The sequence below is a fragment of the Phascolarctos cinereus genome, unplaced genomic scaffold (assembly GCF_003287225.1).
Source record: "Phascolarctos cinereus isolate Bilbo 61053 unplaced genomic scaffold, phaCin_HiC Scaffold_9;HRSCAF=440, whole genome shotgun sequence".
NCBI classification, from domain to species: domain Eukaryota; kingdom Metazoa; phylum Chordata; class Mammalia; order Diprotodontia; family Phascolarctidae; genus Phascolarctos; species Phascolarctos cinereus.
In genome coordinates this window covers 102,055,033-102,075,021 of record NW_027556402.1, presented here as the reverse complement: position 1 = coordinate 102,075,021, position 19,989 = coordinate 102,055,033, and the positions used below count along the sequence as shown (strand labels likewise).

The 19,989-nt window shown below is 37.8% G+C and overlaps 1 protein-coding gene across 1 annotated transcript in view; it reads right to left on the bottom strand.

Annotated features, from left to right (window-relative positions):
* The window catches only part of LOC110213699 (protocadherin-23), a 219,151-nt gene extending 199,599 nt beyond the window's left edge, over positions 1–19,552 (bottom strand). Inside the window, exon 1 of the mRNA XM_078148850.1 lies at positions 19,424–19,552. Within this exon, the coding sequence (XP_078004976.1) occupies positions 19,424–19,552 (129 nt within the window). The remainder of the gene's footprint in view (positions 1–19,423) is intronic.
* Between the last annotated feature and the right edge of the window lie 437 nt (positions 19,553–19,989).

The following is a 19,989-nucleotide window of genomic DNA, read 5'->3' as shown; positions in this document are numbered from 1 at the left end:
ATGAAACAGCATGGAAGAGGGAGATGAGTGTCATGTACCAGTAACAGCAAGTCGGCCAATGTTGCTAGACGGTAGAGTATATAGAGAGGAACGAGATGTAAGAAGACTGGGAAAGAAGGTTGGGGCCAAGTGTTAAGGAGAGGACTTTCTACCGGGTGCACCGATTAGAGGAGTGACAGGGTCGTCCTTGCTCTTTAGGAAAATCCCTTCAGCAGCTGAGTGAAGGATGGATTGGAGTGAGGAGAAATCTGAAAACCTGAAGCAAGGAGACCGACTACAAGGCTATTGCTATATTCTAAGTGTGAGGGCCGGCACCAGGGTGATACCTCTGTACATGGAGAACAGATATACAGGAGAGAGATTGTGATAGATAGAAATCACAAGATTTAACAAAAGATTAGATATTTAGGGGGACTGTGAAGGAGGAGTTGAGAATGGTACCAAGGCTGTATGGCTTGGTGACTAACAGAAGGGTGGTACCCTTGATGGTAACGGGGAAGTTTGGAATAAATGAATGAGTGGAAGAATAAAGCAATTAATATCACTCGCTATTCGTAAAGCACCGGGGTTCCAAATAGACAAGTAAGATTTTGATTTGTTGTTCAGTTACGTCCGACTCTTTGTGACCCCATTTGGGATTTTCATGGTAAAGATGCTGGAGTGGTTCATCATTTCCTTCTCCAGCTAATTTTCCAGGTTAGGAAACTGAGGCAGACAGGGTTAAATGTGCAGGGTCACATAGCTAGTAAGTGTTTGAGGCTGGATTTGAACTCACGAAGATGAGTCTTCCTGACTCCAGGCCCAGTGTTTATCCACTGTACCACCTAGCTCCCCAAGAGTTTAATAAGGGAAACCAAACATATAGAAGGTTTTAGCTGCAAGTAAGATGAAAAAGTCCCATGGTACTAAAGGTGCTAAAGCAGATGTTAATGTCATTTTTTATGTTATTTTTTAATATCACTATTTCCAGTGACATTTTAATATCACTCCCACAGAGTGCCTTACTGTTTCAGCTTGCTTGCCCTATGTGTGTTTTGCTTCTTTCTTAATGCCAAACACTATTTTCCCACACAGCTTTCACTGCCCTCTACTGTGACCACCTTTGCCTTAAATCTGATCATTAGGACATGTGTTGGGCAAGTCACTTAACCCCATTTGACTCAGTTTCCTCATCTACAAAATGAGCTGGAGAAGGAAATGGCAAATAAACCTTTATAGTGTCTTTGCCAAGAAAACCCCAAATGAGGTCACAAAGAGTTGAATATGACTGAAATGACTGAACAATGACAACTCTTACCAAAAATAACAAGTGCTCAAGAAGATGCCATCAACTGTCCCCATACCTGCTTTCTTATCTCTTTAAAATTTGTATGGGAATGGTCTAGGTATATGTTGAAAGTATCCTTGATAAAAATAAAAGATAGAAGCAGGAAGCTTTTCATAGATGATTTTCAACAGCAAACCACATTTTTACACATCTGAGAGATACAGAGAATCTAATATCCCACTTTCAGAAAACAATGTGTACCATTATTTTTGTGGAAAAAATAATCTAAGTTTCAAAAATCTAATGTATACAACAAGTATTTGACACTCAAAAACTGGAGACTATATTTACCCTTAAAGCTTTACTTCAATTCCTGCCATACAACTATTTACAGCTCTGAAGTCTTATATTATGAACTGGTGATTTGCTTTTGAGTTTCCTTTGTGTCTGCACTATTATTAAACTGTGAATGTGTACATGTTTTGTGATAATTTCCTCTTCCAGGATAATCTATTGCAGCAGGGCTGCTGAGTTGCACTAGATTAAAGGAGAGATGTTCCATGCAAAGGGATGGCTCAGCATATTAATGGCCATATCTCTTCTGATTTCCATTTTTCACCTACAAATAAAGCAATGCCATATATCATAGAATTACATGTCAATATTTTTAAAGGAAAGGTCATTCACTACAGCTGCTTTCTCTCAATCTTCCCTATGTTACCAAGACACAAGTAGTACAGCTTCCCAGGATATTCTGGAAGAAACACATCTCTTTTTCTTTTATTTCCTGTCATCAGAGGACTGTTACAAAAAATAAATGGAAAGATTTTTTGAATAGTTTATTTTGAGAAGGGTGGACCAGCTGATAAATTTAAGATCTTGCTCCCCTCAAAAATTCAGAGTCCATGAATTTTCCTGCAGAAGACTTATGAAGACAACAATACCCAAGCAAAGATTTATCTGGCTGTAAAACTCAATGTGTGGACACCCCTAATGTACTTCATGCACTATGGTTTATGAAGGGAAATATAATAAGTCACACAATTGATTAATGAAATCTTCAGGCTAAACATGCAAACTGAAATTCAGAACAGAAAGATATTCAGTGACAAAACATGTCTATAATAAACAGAACATTTCATATTGACTGGAGTTATAGTGACCAGCATATTCTGCTTATGTGCCCAGGAATTCACAACACAATTGGGGGAACATTCTTGAGTTAAATGACACCAGTCCTTACAACATAGCTTACCTATTTTTAACTTTCATAAGATTTCAATGTTGGTTATTTCTGGAGGATCAGACCTCAAACTTCTAATTAAAATTCTAAAAATACTAAGCAGTCACACTTATTCCTTCTTAAACTTGTTTAAGGAATAATGGACCAAGATATAAACTAACATACCAGATGATTTTTTATTTATGAATCTGAAAAGTTAGAAATACACATTTTTGTCCCCTTATTTTCTGCATTCCACAGTTGTCCAGCATGCAAATCAAATTTATTAGTCCTCTAAGTGCAAAAGGTTGAGAATTACTACATAAGGAAATGGGCAGAAAGTCAAATGAGATAGAGAACTTTAGTATCCCTCTGAATCTCTAGAGATTCCAGTCTTCTTTGGTGCATGGTTAATCATGCAGTTAGAAGCAAGGTTGGCAAAATGTAGAGAACCTCCATTCAAAGGCCAAATCTGTCTCTCTCTTTAAAAAAAAAAAAGATTAGAGAAGGTTGAAGATTGAATAGCAGTATTGCAATACAGTTCTGGCAACCAAGACATCAATGAGCTCTGGGTACAATTCTTTAAAGGGTTCAGTCCTGAATCATTTTTGCTGTCTATTATCTTTCCCCAGCTAATGGTGAGGGGCAAGAATGCAGTGCTTCAGAGAAGAAACCAGAGGTTAGGGTGATGATGTCTCATCATCTATATTTCTACTGCCCCAGGACAGTTGTTGCCACCATTCTAGAGTGTATGAAGTGTCAATAGATGGAGCTGTTCAGGCACCCCGGTAGCTTACCCCCCACCCTGTATGAAAGTTCTACAAACTCATAACTTATTTCCCCCGTCTCAAACTCTGCTCTTTCTTCTGATATTTCTGTCAATGACACCATCATTTATCCAATTTTTAAGCTCTGGTATTATCTTTGACTCTTCCTTCTTCCTCACCTTCCACATTCAGTTGGCTGTTAAGTCCTATTTGTCATTAAGCCTTTTTAATATCTCTAGTGAGTGGGGACCCTGGAATTAGGAAGACCCAGACTCAAGTCCTGTCTTTGACACATACTGTGTGGCCCTGAGCAAGCTGCTTAAACTCTCGGGGTTCTAGTCAACTCCCTTAAATTAGAAGTAGAGCCATTCAGTTTAGTCAACCAACGATAATTTATTAAGTGCTTACTATATTCCAAGTATTAAGCTGGAGATAAAAAGAAAGGAAAAAATGCAAAATGCAAATATTCTAAATGGAGACATCACATGTAAATAACTAGGTATGCAAAAGATATAGTATATACAGAGTAGAGAAAGGAAAGAGTAGGTGCACATCTCCATTGGTAAGATAAGTTTCTTTATTAAAAGTTCTCTATACTAATAAAATCACAATTCTGGATATGTGTATATAATTATATGTGTGTGTGTATAATCTCATATGTGTTTGTGTATATATGTGTGTGTGCACATATTTATGTATGCATCCATATACATACACAAATATATACATATATATACATATATGTTTATTATCTTTCTTCTTTATTCCCAGTGCCATTATGAACAGTCCGTCTTTACCAATTATATGTATTATAATGGGGATAGAATACATGTATGTATATAATATATATGAATATATACATGCATACTGTATATAATATGTACATATGTATGTATAATATCTATTCTTGTATTTCTATTCCCATTACCACTGTTCTATAACAGATTCTTTTTCCAATCATATAGATTATTATAATGCTGTCCCTTAATAAGTCTCCCTGCCTCAATATATTTGTGTCCTCCAATCCATCCTTCAGAATACTGTGATATTAATCTTCCTTATTCATAGTTCTTAGCATGTCATTCTTCTACTCAAAAGTTCTTCAAAGATTTCCTACTGAATAAAACCTAAGCTCCTTTGTCTGTTATCTCCTCAATATTGTATGACCCCACCTTCTCAGTCTTGTCTCAGGCTCTTCCCTATATTCTGCATCCCTGCTAGACTGGACCACTTGGTGCTCTCTAGACACATCTTTTTGGTTCAGAGAATAGAGCACCAGGAGTCAGGAAGGCTTATCTTCCTCAGTTCAAATATAGCCTCAGGCACTTACTAGCTGTGTGCCTTTAGGCAAGTCACTTAACCCTGTTGGCCTCAGTTTCCTCATCTGTAAAATGAGCTGGAGAAGGAAATGGCAAACCACTCCACGATCTTCACCAAGAAAACCTCAAATGGGGTCATGAAGAGTTGGACAGGATTGAAAAATGACCCAACACAAAAACACAGTCCATGTTTAGCTGCCTTTTTGCTTTTTTGTTCATACTCTTCTCTATGTTTTGGAACCCTATCCCCATCCATTCCCTATAGTTTCTGTCTGTTGAAATTCTTACCCTTTTTCAAAATCTAACTCAAATGCCATCTCCTAGATGAAGCCTTCCCTGATCCCCCCTTATTCCTCCTGCCCTTCCCAGTTAGAAATTTTCTTCTCCTCAATCCTGCTATATAACACTTTGCTTCTGAACTTATCATGGTCAGTTCTTCTATTAAAGCTGTTTGGGTATGAGGGTCAAATTCCTCTTCTAAAATGTAAGCTTTCTGAAAGGGAGACCAGGTTTTCATTCTACTTGTCATTCTCCCAGCACCTCACACAACACGTGTATTCTATCCACAGCAAGCACCTAGTGAACATTTGTTGAACTGAATTCAATTCATAAGAAGTCTATTTCTTGCGAAGGAATGTGCTCAATAAACACTATTCTAAGCTGTTTAATATAGAATGTCCTTGGTCTTTAAAATGTCATTACTGACAATGTTGTATGCGTGTGATTATAGCCTGCATTTCCTGCATTGTTTCAGTAATTAACTTATTATAGTAGTGGAAATGTTTTAATTTGGGGCTGAGTCAATTATTATTTTCTATTTGTGAGGATATAACACAGAAGCTAATCAAGTCTAAATTATAAACTGAAGCATTTCAAAAGCGTAAGCAAAGTTCCTTTTGAATGTAGAGTAGACATATGACTGTTAGAGAGGGAGCAGCTGGAAGGGGGAGTCAGCGCAGAGCCTATTAAAATGTCCTTGGTAGAGAAAAGCAGACAACAGAGAAGAGGAAGGAAGAGGTAGATAAGAGGAGGGAGAATGGGGAAAGGCAGACTCAAGAGACAGAGAGCGCATGAATTAAGCACTGTGGAAAAGAGATAGCTGGCAAGAAAGGAGAGGAAAGGAAACATGTGCAGAAACACTAAAGAAGAAAGGGGATTCAAATGCCAAGGTGGACTGGGAAAAGACAGGAAACTATAAGATGATAGGGGATATGAAAAAAGTGATTAAGTAAATAGAGTCACCAGAATGATAACTATGGGGGGAAATGTATAGATATAGATATCTATGTCTAGATAGCTTTACATATAATACATAATGTTCACAAGCACATACATACACATAACAAAGTACTATCTATTTAAATGAGATGAAATGCAAATCAAGAAATGCTTACTGAATACTTACTGTGACTATTAGGCACTATGATAGCTATAAAGCAATTTAAGTAGGTCTTAGGAAGAAAACATATACATACACACACTTTTTTATTTTTTGTTTTTATATCACCTACATTTCCCAATGTATCCCTCGCTATTGCCATCCCAGAGAACCATACTCTATAAATAAATAATAAAAAGGGGAGAGAGAGAACACTTCAGCAAAACTAACCGCAATTCAGAAAAAGTACAGTGTATGCAGTGTTCCACACCCATAGTCTCTCACTTTTGAAAAGAAATAAAGGGAGGTGCCAAGAAGACAAATCTTTGAAAAGATCAATACAAAAACTAGAAAGGAGGAAGAAGAAAGAGGGGAAAGGATTTTATCTAGTTCTTCTTCAACTATCTAGATATCTGCTGCAATTGTTATTCTATGACCTGCTAACTGTCTACAGTAAGTCTCCATTTGTTAAAAGCTGGATGAACTCAGATAAATTGGGTTTTTGACAAGGTAATCTCTTAGAAAGTAGGAGCAACGAGTAGAAATGCTGCTGTGGGCCTTTTTCTAAATGAGAAGCAGGATCTAAGTAATGAATTGGAGGCGATAAGAACTTTGGTTGGAAGTGATCAAATAACATTCAAATTTATAAAAGCTGTGGCAGAAAATATTGAGCATAGAGAGGTGCATAATCTCAAGTTGACGAAAAGTTTCAAAAAAAGCTTAAGAAAAATTATAGACATGACGTAATTCAAGAGGAACTGCAGTTCTCAAAAAAATTGGTCCGCAGAAAATCATGAATGATCCAATGACATAGATATAGATAGATCCCCCCCAAAAGGCTGACAAATATGTTGAAGAGGGAATTTCAGCCCAAAATAAGGAGATAGAAAGAGAGCAACTAGATGCAAGTTTACAAAATGATTGATGAAGCTGCATGAAGCTCTAATGATCTCTGATTTTAAGAAAAAAACACATACAAAAGATTTCCATAGCAAAGGTCCAACATGAAAGAGTATCACAAGCCAGTAAGAAAAGTCTCAGAAAGGAAAACACCAAAAGAAGCTGAGAACAAACAAAAATGTTTGAGAGGAAACACATTTAGAGCAAAGAAAAAAAATAGGCCTACTACTTAAGGAGAAACATACAATGTTGAAATATGACAAAGAGAAAAGAGAATGACTTCATTACAAAATTGTTTCTGGAATATCAATCAAACAATGATACAGATATAGATATGCACCCCCTCAAAAGACTAAAGAGGTCTTTCACTTATTCTCAAGAGGGCAGAACCAGGACCAATAGAACCAGGCATAATGTACAAGGAGGAAGGCTTTAGCTCAATACAAAGAAGGACTTTCTAACAACTAGGTCTGTCCCAGGATGGAACAATTTTTCTATTGGTTCCTGAGCTTATTGTCACTGGAAGTGTTCAGTCAGAGGCTGGATGGCCACTGTTTGGAAGGTTTATAAATAGGAGATTCACGGACCTCATTGGGAGAGGATGTTGAATTACTTGACCTTCAAGGTCCATGTCAATTCTGAGATTCTATAATTCTATAAAATTTCTCTATTTTTCAATTTATGGAATAAAACAAGCATTTCCATAACATAATATAATAAAATAAAACAAGCATTTCCATAGCACAGTATAACAAAAAGATGACTGCACATGAAACAGCAAATCTATTATGTACAACTTGCTATTCCTTTTAAATATATAATAAAGTTTTCACGCAAATTTCTTTTTTTTCTTTCCTCCCCACTACTGCCTTAGAGATGGCTACCATTAGACACATATAGGTCTGTGTGTGTGTGTGTGTGTGTGTGTATATATATATATATACATACACACACACATACATACATATATATATATGTGTATATATATGTATATATATATATATATGTAAAATTATTCTATTCATACTTCTATTTATCAGTTCTTTCTCTGGAAGCAAATAGCATCTTTCTTCATATGTCCTTTATAGTTAATTTGAGTATTTGTAATTCTATAAAATTTAAATAACATTTCAAGACCACAAAAGAGGACCTTCTACACAGAAGCACATGGTTTTTAAATGGGTGGCAAAGCTGGCAAGGGCTCTAGGAATTCAAGGGAATGAAAGATCCCTTTGGGCACTGAGGGCCAGAGAAGAGTTCGTGAAGGAGATGGGAACTCCATTCAGTTTTGAAGGATGGGTAGAATTTTGGTAGGCAAAGAGGCCAAATGCACTCCACACAGGGGTAATAGTGTACACAGAAGCATTGGGGCTGGAATATTTAGGAAGTATTTGGATGGGGGATAGGAGGAAGGGCAGTGTATAAACAAATTCTGCTAAGGCCGAATGTTAATATTAAAGAAGAGTGGTTAATGAAGCTGAAATTGGGGCTAGATACTAGATGCCTCTGAATGCCAAGCTGAAGGGTGTAGAACTTTATCCTGTAGACAGTAGGAGCTACTGAGGACATGATTAAAGCAGTACATTTGGAAAATCACTCTGGCAAATGTTATCTTGAATATATTTGTTAAAACACTATTCGCCCATGTGTAGGATATTTGGCATGATTTTTATTGAGCAGCTGATTTTTTCCTCTTTTTTTCCTATCTCTATTCCTTTTTTCATAAATCAAACCAGAAGTTTGAATCGAGGTTACCATAGAATACTCCTCTACGTTCAACAGGAAACCCATGTGTGTTTTTGAAATGCTTCAGTATATGCTGTCAGCTCAACTAACTGAAATGTTACAGCACTCCAAACAAAATCACTGACTTACTTCCTTCACAGTTCTCAACTTATATGACCATCCACCTTCCTGGAATTCTCCTTTAATGTCTCAGAACATTTTTTTAATCTATCTCTTTCATGCACTCCTCTTTCCCTTGTCTTTTAACTACTGTTGCTCACCCCCAAAAGATACAATCTTCAGATCTTAGCTTTTCTTCCTGAACGCTCATTTAAACCAAAAGAAGTATTTTCTTATTAAGAGCGTGCAGAACAAATGAAATGGATAAATAAAAAAATTTGGCATTTTCAAACCTCTAAAACAGGGGCTCTTAGTCTGAGATCTGTAAAATTTAAAAATATGCATTTTGAAAATTCCATTTCAAAATATTTGGTTTTCTTTGTAATCCTCTGTACCTTGTGTTATTCATTTAAGAACACTATTCTGAAAAGAAATCTTTAGATTCATTGACAAAAAGGTCTATGATGCAAAGAAGGTTAAGAACCCACCTCTTCAGGTTACCAATTCCTCTCCTAGAACTGGTGAGTGAGCTCTTAGTCCATACCTGTAGTAAATTTACAAGCTATCTTTCTAATCTAAATGATAACCAAAGTTTAATTGGGAAAGCAATTGCTAAGTAAACTGTAACAAACAGGCTCAGCTCTCAAGAGACACAGAATCCTTTGAAGACAAAAGGAAAACAGTCTCTTACTTAATACTTTTACTGTCAAGAAATTCTCACTAGTGAGGAATTGTAGATGAGCTCAAATTCCCTTCAAAGGGACTGAGAATTCCTGGTTGCCAGGAAAGTCACTCCTGGCTGTAGGGGTGGAAGCCAAGATTTCCAAACTGGGCTCCAGGCTGCCATACCATACCTGGGGGCTCCTCTGGTCTTTTCATGAGGTTAAAGCTGAGATCCCCTTAAATCCCTTTCTGTAAACTGGAGGTTAGGAGTACACAACATTCACTTGGTGACAGATTTGAAGGCACTAAAAGTTTCCAGATTTATGAAGCCAATTTTTATTTCTCTTTCCCCCTGCTGTCTTAGTGATGGAGTCCTGCTTGTCTAGTTTAAACCATAAATTCACTTAACAGGGCTCACATCTAATCATGCTTTTATCACATGAGCACCAAAGCTCCCCAAAATGTTAAACAATAAAAATAACAATGTGGAGATACAAAAAGCCAAAGACCTTTAGATGAAGAGTGAAGTCTCACTGGTGGGTGATTGGGACCCAGAACAAAAAGCCTGTACTTATCATAAAGAGAACACAGTTCTTTATGGCATGTACTCCAGGAGCGGAAATTGATTGCTTATAGAAAAAATATTGTCTTCAGGGTTGATTCTAAGTTTTATTAAAATTGCTGGATTAGATGACCTAATTTGATAGTTCCAAGCTTCTTAAGGAAATCTGGAAATACAAACTGGTCTGCAAATGTAGGATCACCAGGCCTGAAAGCAATTTCCCCTTTTTGATTTGGCTGGATTTGTAAAAGCAGTACCAAAGCCTCGCATAGCTAATGAGAGCTCGGTTTCCACCTCCCTCAATCTATTCCCCAAATCCTGCTCAAAACCAGAGGTGGCAGAAGACCTGAAAATGAAAACCTTGTAACCAATGAGGGGAAAAAGCCTACTGGGCACAAATCTGTCCCTTGTTAAAGCATGTTTTATGGAAGTGCCATCTTTTAACCACTCTGAATTACAAGAGGTTAAGACACCATAAATAAAAAGCTTTTAGTGATGATTTTTGGTTGCAGGTTTTTCCCCTTCTTGGCACTGAAATGATCCTTGATGTCAAACATTTTCTGAATTGGGAGTTAGTTTTAAGGATGGGGCTGGTCAGTAGCATGCAACTTCAAGGACGGGAAAGGGAATGATGATGACAGGGGAAGCTTCCATCTTCACTTTTCTTTCCCTAACTTACTCAATGTGGCATCCTGCTGAAAGAGCAGTGGGAGAGGGCAGCAAAGGGAATCTCGGGGCTTGCTCTGGAATGCCCCATGGGATTCTCATAGATGCTATGGCTGAGCAACTCTGATGGCTCCCCAAGACACAGTGGTAATCTGGGAATTCCACATTACTATGAGAAGGTTACAGAACAACTCATAACAATAGGAAGTCCTAGTCTTTTCCCCATTAGAAAAGTTCATTGGAAGTTTGTGGTGTCTGAACTGGATTCAGGCCATGAGATCATAGAGTTGAAAGGGACCTTAGAGGTCATTTAGTCCAACCTCCCACCCCTGCCATTTTACCAATGAGGAAACTGAGGCCCAGAAAGATTAAACAATTTGCCCAAAGTTACATCATAGGTAGTAAATGCCAGAAGTGAGATTTGAACCTAGTCCTCTAACTCAAAATCCCCTACCCTTTCCATTCTTTCCAGCATGCTACCTCTTAAAAATTTCTACTTCAAAAACCTGAAAAGATTTACATGAACTAATGTTGAGTGAAGTAACTGAGTAACTGAGCTGAGTAACAGCAACATTGTAAGATAGTCAACTTTGATAGAGTTAGTTCTTCTCAGCAATACAATTATCTAAGACAATTCCAAAAGACTCATGGTGGAAAATGCTATCCACATCCAGAGAAACAACTGTGGAGTCTGAATGTAGATCGAAGCCTACTATTTTCTCTTATTGTGTTTTGTTTAGTTTTTTCTTTCTTGTGGTTTTTCTCTTTTGTTCTGATTCTTCTTTTACCACATGACTAATGTGGAAATATGTTTAATATGATTGTACATGCATAGCCTATATCAGATTGCACGCTGTTTTGGAAAGAGGGGGAGGGAAGTAGCGGGAAAATTTAGAACTCAAAATCTTATAAAAGTAAATGTTGAAAACTGAAAATAAATTTTAAAATTGTATAAATTACTTTCTTTAATTTCCACTTCAAGATGGCTAGGACTTCTGAAACACCTCATTTATTCCATCTAGTATGATGCAGAATCATGCCAAAACATTCTCCCACAGACCTTACTCCATGAACTAGACAGTCTCACTCCAAAAACACACTGCAGATACCCTGGCAAACAGGAGACCTTAGTTGGGTATATTACATATAGAGTCTAAGTATTTCATCATTTTCTGTTAATTAATGAATTATTCATGTCATGAGATTAAAGACAAAATTTTGAAGGAGCAGAAAGATGATTTCAGGAATAAATTCTCCTGAAATCTACGTTATGGGATTCTAACAGAGCTACAGAGAGAAAATTCAAAATAACATAATCCCTCTTGTTTATTATGCCTTGACTGGCTTCTTTGAGAATTCACATTCAGAGTGTCATCTCATTTGACAACTAGCGATTCCCTCCAACACGAATGTCATGATGGGGCCTGTACTATTTTTAATCAGTACATTTAATAAGACTATCACTCAAAAGTAATAAAGGGCTATAAGCTATTCTTGATAAAAGCATTCACACAAGCATAATTGGGAAGTCATGCTTGTAATTATACCAAGTGAGAAGACAGAGTGGTAGTTCCTTTTGCTTAGTGACTGATGCAAAATATGAAGATGACCAGTGTCCTTGAACACCAGGGTATTATGGGATGATGACATCAACAACATTCAGAGAGAAAACAGATAGGTCCTGGTTAGCGTGAAAAATGAAGTAAAGTAACAGAATTATTTTAATTCACACTATTTAAAGTTATAATTATATATAAAATATAGTAATTGGCTCTAGCCCAACAGAAACATGCAATGATTTTAAAAATAAGTTTCATCTGTTTATTAAGAGAATATAACAGCAAAGAATGAGAAAAATGCATTTCTAGTTCATTTATTACAATAGAGTAGCTATACAAAACAAAATTTAAAAATTAATGAATATTCTACCTAAAGAAAAGTCTACACTGACAAAATGATGAAAACATCATTGTTATCATTTGAAATACATCAGCAGCATAGATTGAACTGGCTTCTCTTTCTTTAAATCTTCATACATACATTAGTAGGCAGAAGTCGCTTAACCTGTTGCCTCAGTTTCCTCATCTATAAAATGAGCTGGAGAAGGAAATGCCAAAACACTCCAATATCTGTGCCAAGAAAACCCCAAATGGGGCCACAAAGAGTCAGACATGACTGAAACAACTGAACAACAACAATGGGCTAAAATAACTTGAAAACTAGTCTTCAAAAACAGAGACCCACGCTTTCTTATTTGACTACCAGAACACTGGAAGCAATTAATGGTTGTAGCCTCTCAGAGAGGAGGGAGTTCACAAAAGACAAATAAGCATTGGTTTTATTTTAAAGCCCACTTCTGCATTACCTGCCAATAAAAGTGTTAAGTGATTCTTAGACACTTTAAATCCAAGTTGAAGATTTCTTTCTTAGAAATGTAAGTTCTGGAAGGCATTCCTTTTCAGGTTAAAGTCTCTTACATCCACGTTAAAAATTTGTTGATCAATGTGTCCACTTTCTTTGACTGCTTTCTTTAGTCTGTGTCCTCATCTACACCGGCCACCTCTCTGGTGATTTTAACATGCAATGAACTTTATTTTTAAATCAATTGAACAAATAAACACTTGCAGTAAAGTTTCTTCGTTATTCATTTTCCATTTTCTTTCACTGCCTTAAATATACTTCAAACTTTTGTCTAAATGGTTGCTCTGCTAAGAGAAATGCATTTTTGATTGCAAACTTCAATCTATACAAATAAAAAGTGCTATAACATTCCACTCATGTCACTTTTTTTATGAAACATTTCCTGTTCCCTTCAAATCCCTCCTGCCCCCAGTTATCTTGTATTTACATTTATTTTGTATAAATTTATTATATATGCATGTTGTCTCCCTGATGAAGTGTGGACTTCCCAAGGGCAGAAACTTTCTAGATTTTGTCTTTAGATCACCAGGGCTGGCCACAGGAGAGAGGTAATATGGTATGATGGAAAAAGCACCGTCTCTGAAGTGTAAAGACCTGGGCTGAAATCCTGCAATATATTAATTCCTTCTGTGACCTAGAAAGCCTTGTAACCTCCCTGGATGTGGAACTTGAGCTCCTCAAATGAAATATGAAAGGAGTAGTCTCTGAGCTTCCTCCTAGCACTAGATCCATAAGCCTGGGATTTTAAAAGATATTTCTTGATTAACTGATTGATTCTCATCCTGGAGCTGGAAAGAGTTGACAATAAACATTAGGAATGGGGAAAGATCTGCAGAGGGAAGAAATTGCAAAAGGATGTTATACCACTCCCTTTCCTCCTCATAGGAGGACTGGAGAATATCAGGAGAATAAAGAACAGACAAAGAAGACAAATGTGTCTGAGAGTCCTTTCTCATTATAATCCCTTTATTTGGGGTGGCTACAGTTCAGCCAAGGAGGGTTATCTGTTGGCCAGACTCAGCTCTTCAAACTACTTCACGAGTTGTTCCCACATGGAACTCACAAAAATTGTTTTGCCAATTGCCAAAAAAATCTTCCCCCTCCCTCTAAGGCCGGCAATTTGCCCAACGAGTTTGACAAATCCTAATCTAAAGTGAATAATTATTCACAAGGATTATCTATTATGTTTGTGTCATCCTAGTGAGGGCAGTATTGGCTCCTAGTTAAAAGGTGAACAGAAGAGAATTATAGAAATTAATAACAATTGGATCTTTATTTTAAGAAACTTGGGGTAGGGGTAGAGGAGGGAAGACCTGTGATTTCAGTCAGGTAGGTAACTTGAGGGATAGTGCAGAAACTCTCTCTATTGATGAATTTGACTATAAACTTTGAATCTTAGAGAGTTGTCTATAGTGTTGACAGAAGGCATCTGTTGACCCGGAACCATCATGCATTGAACTTAAAGGTCTTTCTGACTGCAAGGCAAGACTTCTCTCCACCTCATCCAGGCAATACCTCAGAAACTTAGCTGGTCCAAAATAAATTTGAAGCTTTATTTTCTATTCTCTTATTTCAAAACAAATAAAAACCCAATACCCACAGCTGAAGCATTTTATGATTTACTCTTGACCTACAAGTAGATTTAATGTACTTAATATGAGGTAAACAGAATGGTGGAATGGAAAGAAAAGTGACTTAGTGGCTTAGGTCAGAGGACCTGGGTTCAAATCTTGGCTCTGCCATTTATTATCAGTGACATTGGGCAAGTCATTTAACCTTTCTGGGTCTCAGTTTCTTCATCTACATGATAAAAGGTTGGACTAGATGACTTCTAAAGTCTCTTTTCTCTCAAAATCTATAATCGTATGTTTAAAACCAAAATGTACCTGGTAACCCTTATGTATACTTCCACCATTTGCGAAGGGAATCACTTTCCCAAATATCATAAGCCTAAGGATCTCCCCTAGCCCCAGAAACCAATGTGGCATTTGTGTCAGTGCCTAGGGTATCAGCCATCTTCTTCACTCCCACTTCCACCACCCAAAATATCTAGTTTGGGGTGGTTGCTTAGCCCTGCTTCTAGATCAGTTCTAGGAAGAAGCTGGTTTGTCACTATTCCTTTGCTCCCCTAATGTTCAGATGTTTCCCGAAACACACAAACATTTGTGTGTTTCTGTGTTTTCTATTCATGTACTACTTACTAACGGCCAAAAAGTTAGAGAATAATAGTCAAGTCAATAAGTCAACAATCATTTTTTTAAAGTATATGATGTGCCACTATGATGTGCAAAAGACTAGGACTACAAATACATACAAAAAGAAAGACAATCTTTCCCCTCAGGGAAGAGATGTGGGCATACTCCTTGAACCTCACCGTCACATCCAGGTGACTTCATTACCATTGTCTATCAATGACCATTCTTCTTCCAAGGTCTGTGAAGTATGTTTATTACAGCCTCGTCTCTAACCTTGTTGTTGGCTTTGATGCCATTCCTCCAGTATTCAGTATATGACTTTACTTTCCACTTCATCTCTTGCCATCATCTTTGCGGACTTCAATATTCATGCTGATGCCCCCTTTAATAACTTGATCTCTTAATTCTTCAAGCACCTGCACTGCAAATACCTCCTTCTTCACGCCATTCCTGCTGCACAAAAGCCTTCTCCCAGCTTAGGCTGTATATGCCACCAGCTTCACAATTCTCAACTTTAAAACATGACTTTCCAACACCGACATGAAATCTAAACCTTTCATTCTAGAAAAGAGTATCTGAGCTATCCTTAGGGAGCTAACACTAAGGTGTGGACGCTGGCTCACTTTCTGATTATAGGATCAAAGATTTAGAAGTCATTTAGTCCAACCTCCTCATTCTACCAATGGGGAAACTGAAGCACTGTGAAAAATGATTTGCCCAAGTTCACACTAGTAGCAAATGGCAAAGTTGAGTTTTGTCTACAAGTTCTTCAAATACAAACACACCAAATTCGCACCTTTGCTCACTTTGAATTTGTGAAACATGATCTCAGTGTCTCCAGTTCATAGGTTCTTGTTATGACCTTTCAATGTGTCTCTGTATGAAATATGAATAAAATCTACTTTTTTTAAATAACGTAATATCTTTAAATATAAGAGGAAATAGACCAACAAATTAAAGTGGGGTGGGTCTTCTGCCTCGCCCTTTATTTACTTTACTGCCATATCTCGTTTGTAGTTACAAATGGTACCAATGAAGGCAATATTTCTTCCCCTGTCCAAATCCTGAATTTTTAGTCCCAGCAAGGTGGTTACAATATGAAAATGGTACACCCCACCCCCAATTGTGCTTTCACATTTCTCTGGCAAGCGCTGGGATAAAAGGGAATTATGGTCAGGGCTCATTAGCACTAACCACGAACTAATTAGCCAGCATGACCCACCATCAAAAAGAACATGGGGAGCTATTTCTGATCAGATTATAGAAGCTTATGGAGACAAAGGAAACTTGGCAGATAGGAGATCATTATTTCACATTATGGGGAGGCAGGAGAGGGACCTCTCATTCTTAGTGTGTGGTTAATATTCCCACATACTAAATGCTATTTTCACTAGTATCTAAATCCCTTGTCCTTGCCCCTCCTAAAGGAGATACTCAACAACTGTGAACCTCTAATGCCATTTACAACCCTAAAGCAGTGATAGCTAAGCACCTAGCTTACTAGTAGAAAGAATAACAGAATAAAAGTTGGAAGTGACTTTGGAGACCATCTAGTACAACTTTCTTTTACATATGAGAAAACTGAGGTTCAGAGAGCTTAAGGGACTTGCCTAATGTTGCACAGGTCGGAAGCAGGAAGTATTATTTGAACCTACAACCTGTGATCCCCAGATCTGTACTGCTTTGCTGCCTCTTAAGTCAAGGAACATTTCACAGTAAGGGAAACTCTCAACTTCCAGAAACATGGCCCCTCTATTTCCTGAAGAAATTAAAATAGGACTTAGAGGCTTAGAAGAGAACATTGGATATTTCTCTGGTTCTTTTTGCTATGCCTTCAAATCAATTTTTAACAGGGGTTCCTATTTCTAGTTAGGGTAACATTCAATTTTCCTACTGCTTTCTCTTCCCCAGTGACAAGGAATGAACTGACAGGAAATCTTCCCTTCTACACCTACCCCAGGTCCCATCCATCTTCGTCCGTGACTCAGGCTCCAGAGTCACCAGATGTGTGGAGCACAGATGTGTAGCAACAGTGTTTCATTAAGGGCATAAAACAAACAAAAGTGGGGGAATATGGCCCTGGTTAAAACCTCACAGATGGGAATCACAGCAGCTAAAATTTCACAACACAAAGATCAAATTTCAACCACACAAAAGAACAATACTGAGCATGAAGCTGATCTCCAGGACTAAGCAGGCTATAGACTTGTTCTTTTCATGCTAGCCAGAGCCCACCAAGCTTGGCCAAGACTGAATTTTAACAGTTTTGTGTTTGGGGCTGGTATGTTCTATTCTCATGTTCTAGGTTAAATTTCTAACCTGAAGAATCCATTTTCACTCCTAGTACTACACCAACATTTCATAAGTATTAAACCAGATTCTCCTCAGTGCCCAAATTAACTCCCCGTGACAACTCCAGCCTTTTATAAGCATTGCAATGCCCAAGGGCCAACTTTTATACTTTACATTTGGCCACCCATGATGAACACATAAGAGTGAGCAAATAAATACCCACTGATTGGCTGATGCTGACTATTTCTGGTATCAATGTACCATTTAGGCATTACAGTAATGGTACCCTTATGGCCTGAAAGAGACAGCTGGTCTAGTGAGAAGCAGTGTGGTCTTAGAGGAATCAAGGGAATTTTGGAGCTGGGAAGGATCTTAGAAATCATAGCCCAACACTCTCAGTTTAGACACAAAGAAAGCAAGGACCAGAGAAGCTGAGTAAATTTTCTAGGTCACACAATCTAGAGCCAGAACTAGGGCCCAGGTCTCCTGTGCACTTTTCATGATATCAAACTAACTCCAGAAACTCTAGTCCAGTTTTGCCATTAGCTGGCATTTAGACCTGAATCAACCCACTTTGCTCTTAAACCTGCCATCTGCAAAAATGGAAAAAATCAAATCACTTTTATTCTTATGTAGGATGTAGAAAATTGTTGCTAAAGGATATACTTTGAATTATTTCTCAAGAACTGGTGATGCATTTGTACCCATATAGCCAAGTACTACTCTTCATGACCAATGGCACATATGTTTTGGGCATGGTTGGCCATATCTGAGAAGGCAGCCCTTATCATGGAAGGGAACTAAATAAATTAGGTCCTACATTTTTTACCTTTAACACTGCCATGCACTAATTAGCAATAGCGATAACAAATAAAAAAAATGTACAAAACATATCATATGATATGAATGCACTGGGGGGAAGGGCCAGCTAAGAATGTCAAAGACCCACCCCTCCCTAAATCTTAACTATTCCCTCCAAACTCCATAGAATCATAGAATCTGCAAAATCTTCCAGATCTTGTACAATTCTTGCCTGGACTAAGACTTTCTTCTCCACCATGACTGCCACCAACGAGTGATCCTCACTGGACAAAGTTCCCATCTAAAGGTATCCAGTGATGAGGAACACACAGTGGGAGACAAAATAGCCTTTTCCTCTTTTGGACGGGTCAAACTGCTGGGAAGTTTTCTTTATACTGAAATTGAAACATATTGAGTGAGCCTCTCAGCATTCCTGCCAATTGTGTCTGTCTCTGGCCTCTGGACCTAAGAGGACAAGGCTAATCCCTCTTCCATGTGATAGGCCAGACCTGCACAACTTGGCAGTAGGTAGGGGGCCAAAATTAAAATTGGCTTAACTTCTTTGGGCCACAGATAGGCTTTTAGTGACTCACTTTCCAAGTAAGTATATGATTAATGATTAAACTATTTCTCAAAAATGCTTTTTTTATCGGGATATAATCCAGAAACTGCAATCAGCAAACACTTCTTTATAAATTCGTCTTCAGTAAAAGACTTCCCAGCAGTAGCAATTTCTTTAGAAATCTGAAAACTAACTTTAGTAGCTGCCTCATTTTCTGAATTTACCTTCTTAAAAAATTTGTTCTCCACTGAGATTTTTCAACAACTTGGATGCTTTAATTTGTTTTTCATCGATGTCTAATTTGCTTAAATCAGGATATTTTGATTTGAAATAGTGATGAAGATTGTATTCCTTCAGAACAGCTATTACTTCTTGGCAAACAAGGCACAATATTTTGTCTCTCATGTAAATAAACAAGTATCTATTTGTTCATTCCAGATTAAACACTGTGTTCTGATTCAATCTTCCGTTTCTTTTTATCACCCATTTACAAAGTCACCCCAAAAACTTTAATGTTAGAACCAAAAAATTTCCACAGCAACTGCTCACATAAAGAGAAATACTGAATTGAGTGTCTGACTTGGGAGAGAACGCCAGACGCTCATGTAACTTGGAGGGCGGCCACACAGCGAGGGAGGGGAAGAAGCCCTCGACCGGTTGCCACTCATTGCATAGCGGGCATGTTGACCCATGGCTGCATTCACTTCATCCCTATCCAACACCAATAACGAAAGAAAACACAACAAAAAGATACAACTCTTGCTCCTTTCAAACTAGAGACAGACTGACCATGGTAGGTTGCCAAGGGCCACAAGACAAACAGGAGATAGTACATGGTGGCAACCAACCCACAAAGTTACATGATGGCCACAGTAGTGACTAGTGGAAGGCAGGGTTTAGTGGAGTGTGGACAAAGCACTCATTACATCTTTATTTTCTTTTACATCTTCTACATTTTTTGTGGACCGCCTGAAATCCTTTGGCCCACAGGCCATTTCTTGTGCAGGCCTGTGATAGACTCTTGGAAAGATGGAGACAGAAATCGTGCCCTTATCACCCTTCCACACACTCAGATTAAGTCTTCTATTTCCCAAGCTGAATACTCTGGTTCCTTAAACTGAAAATATCA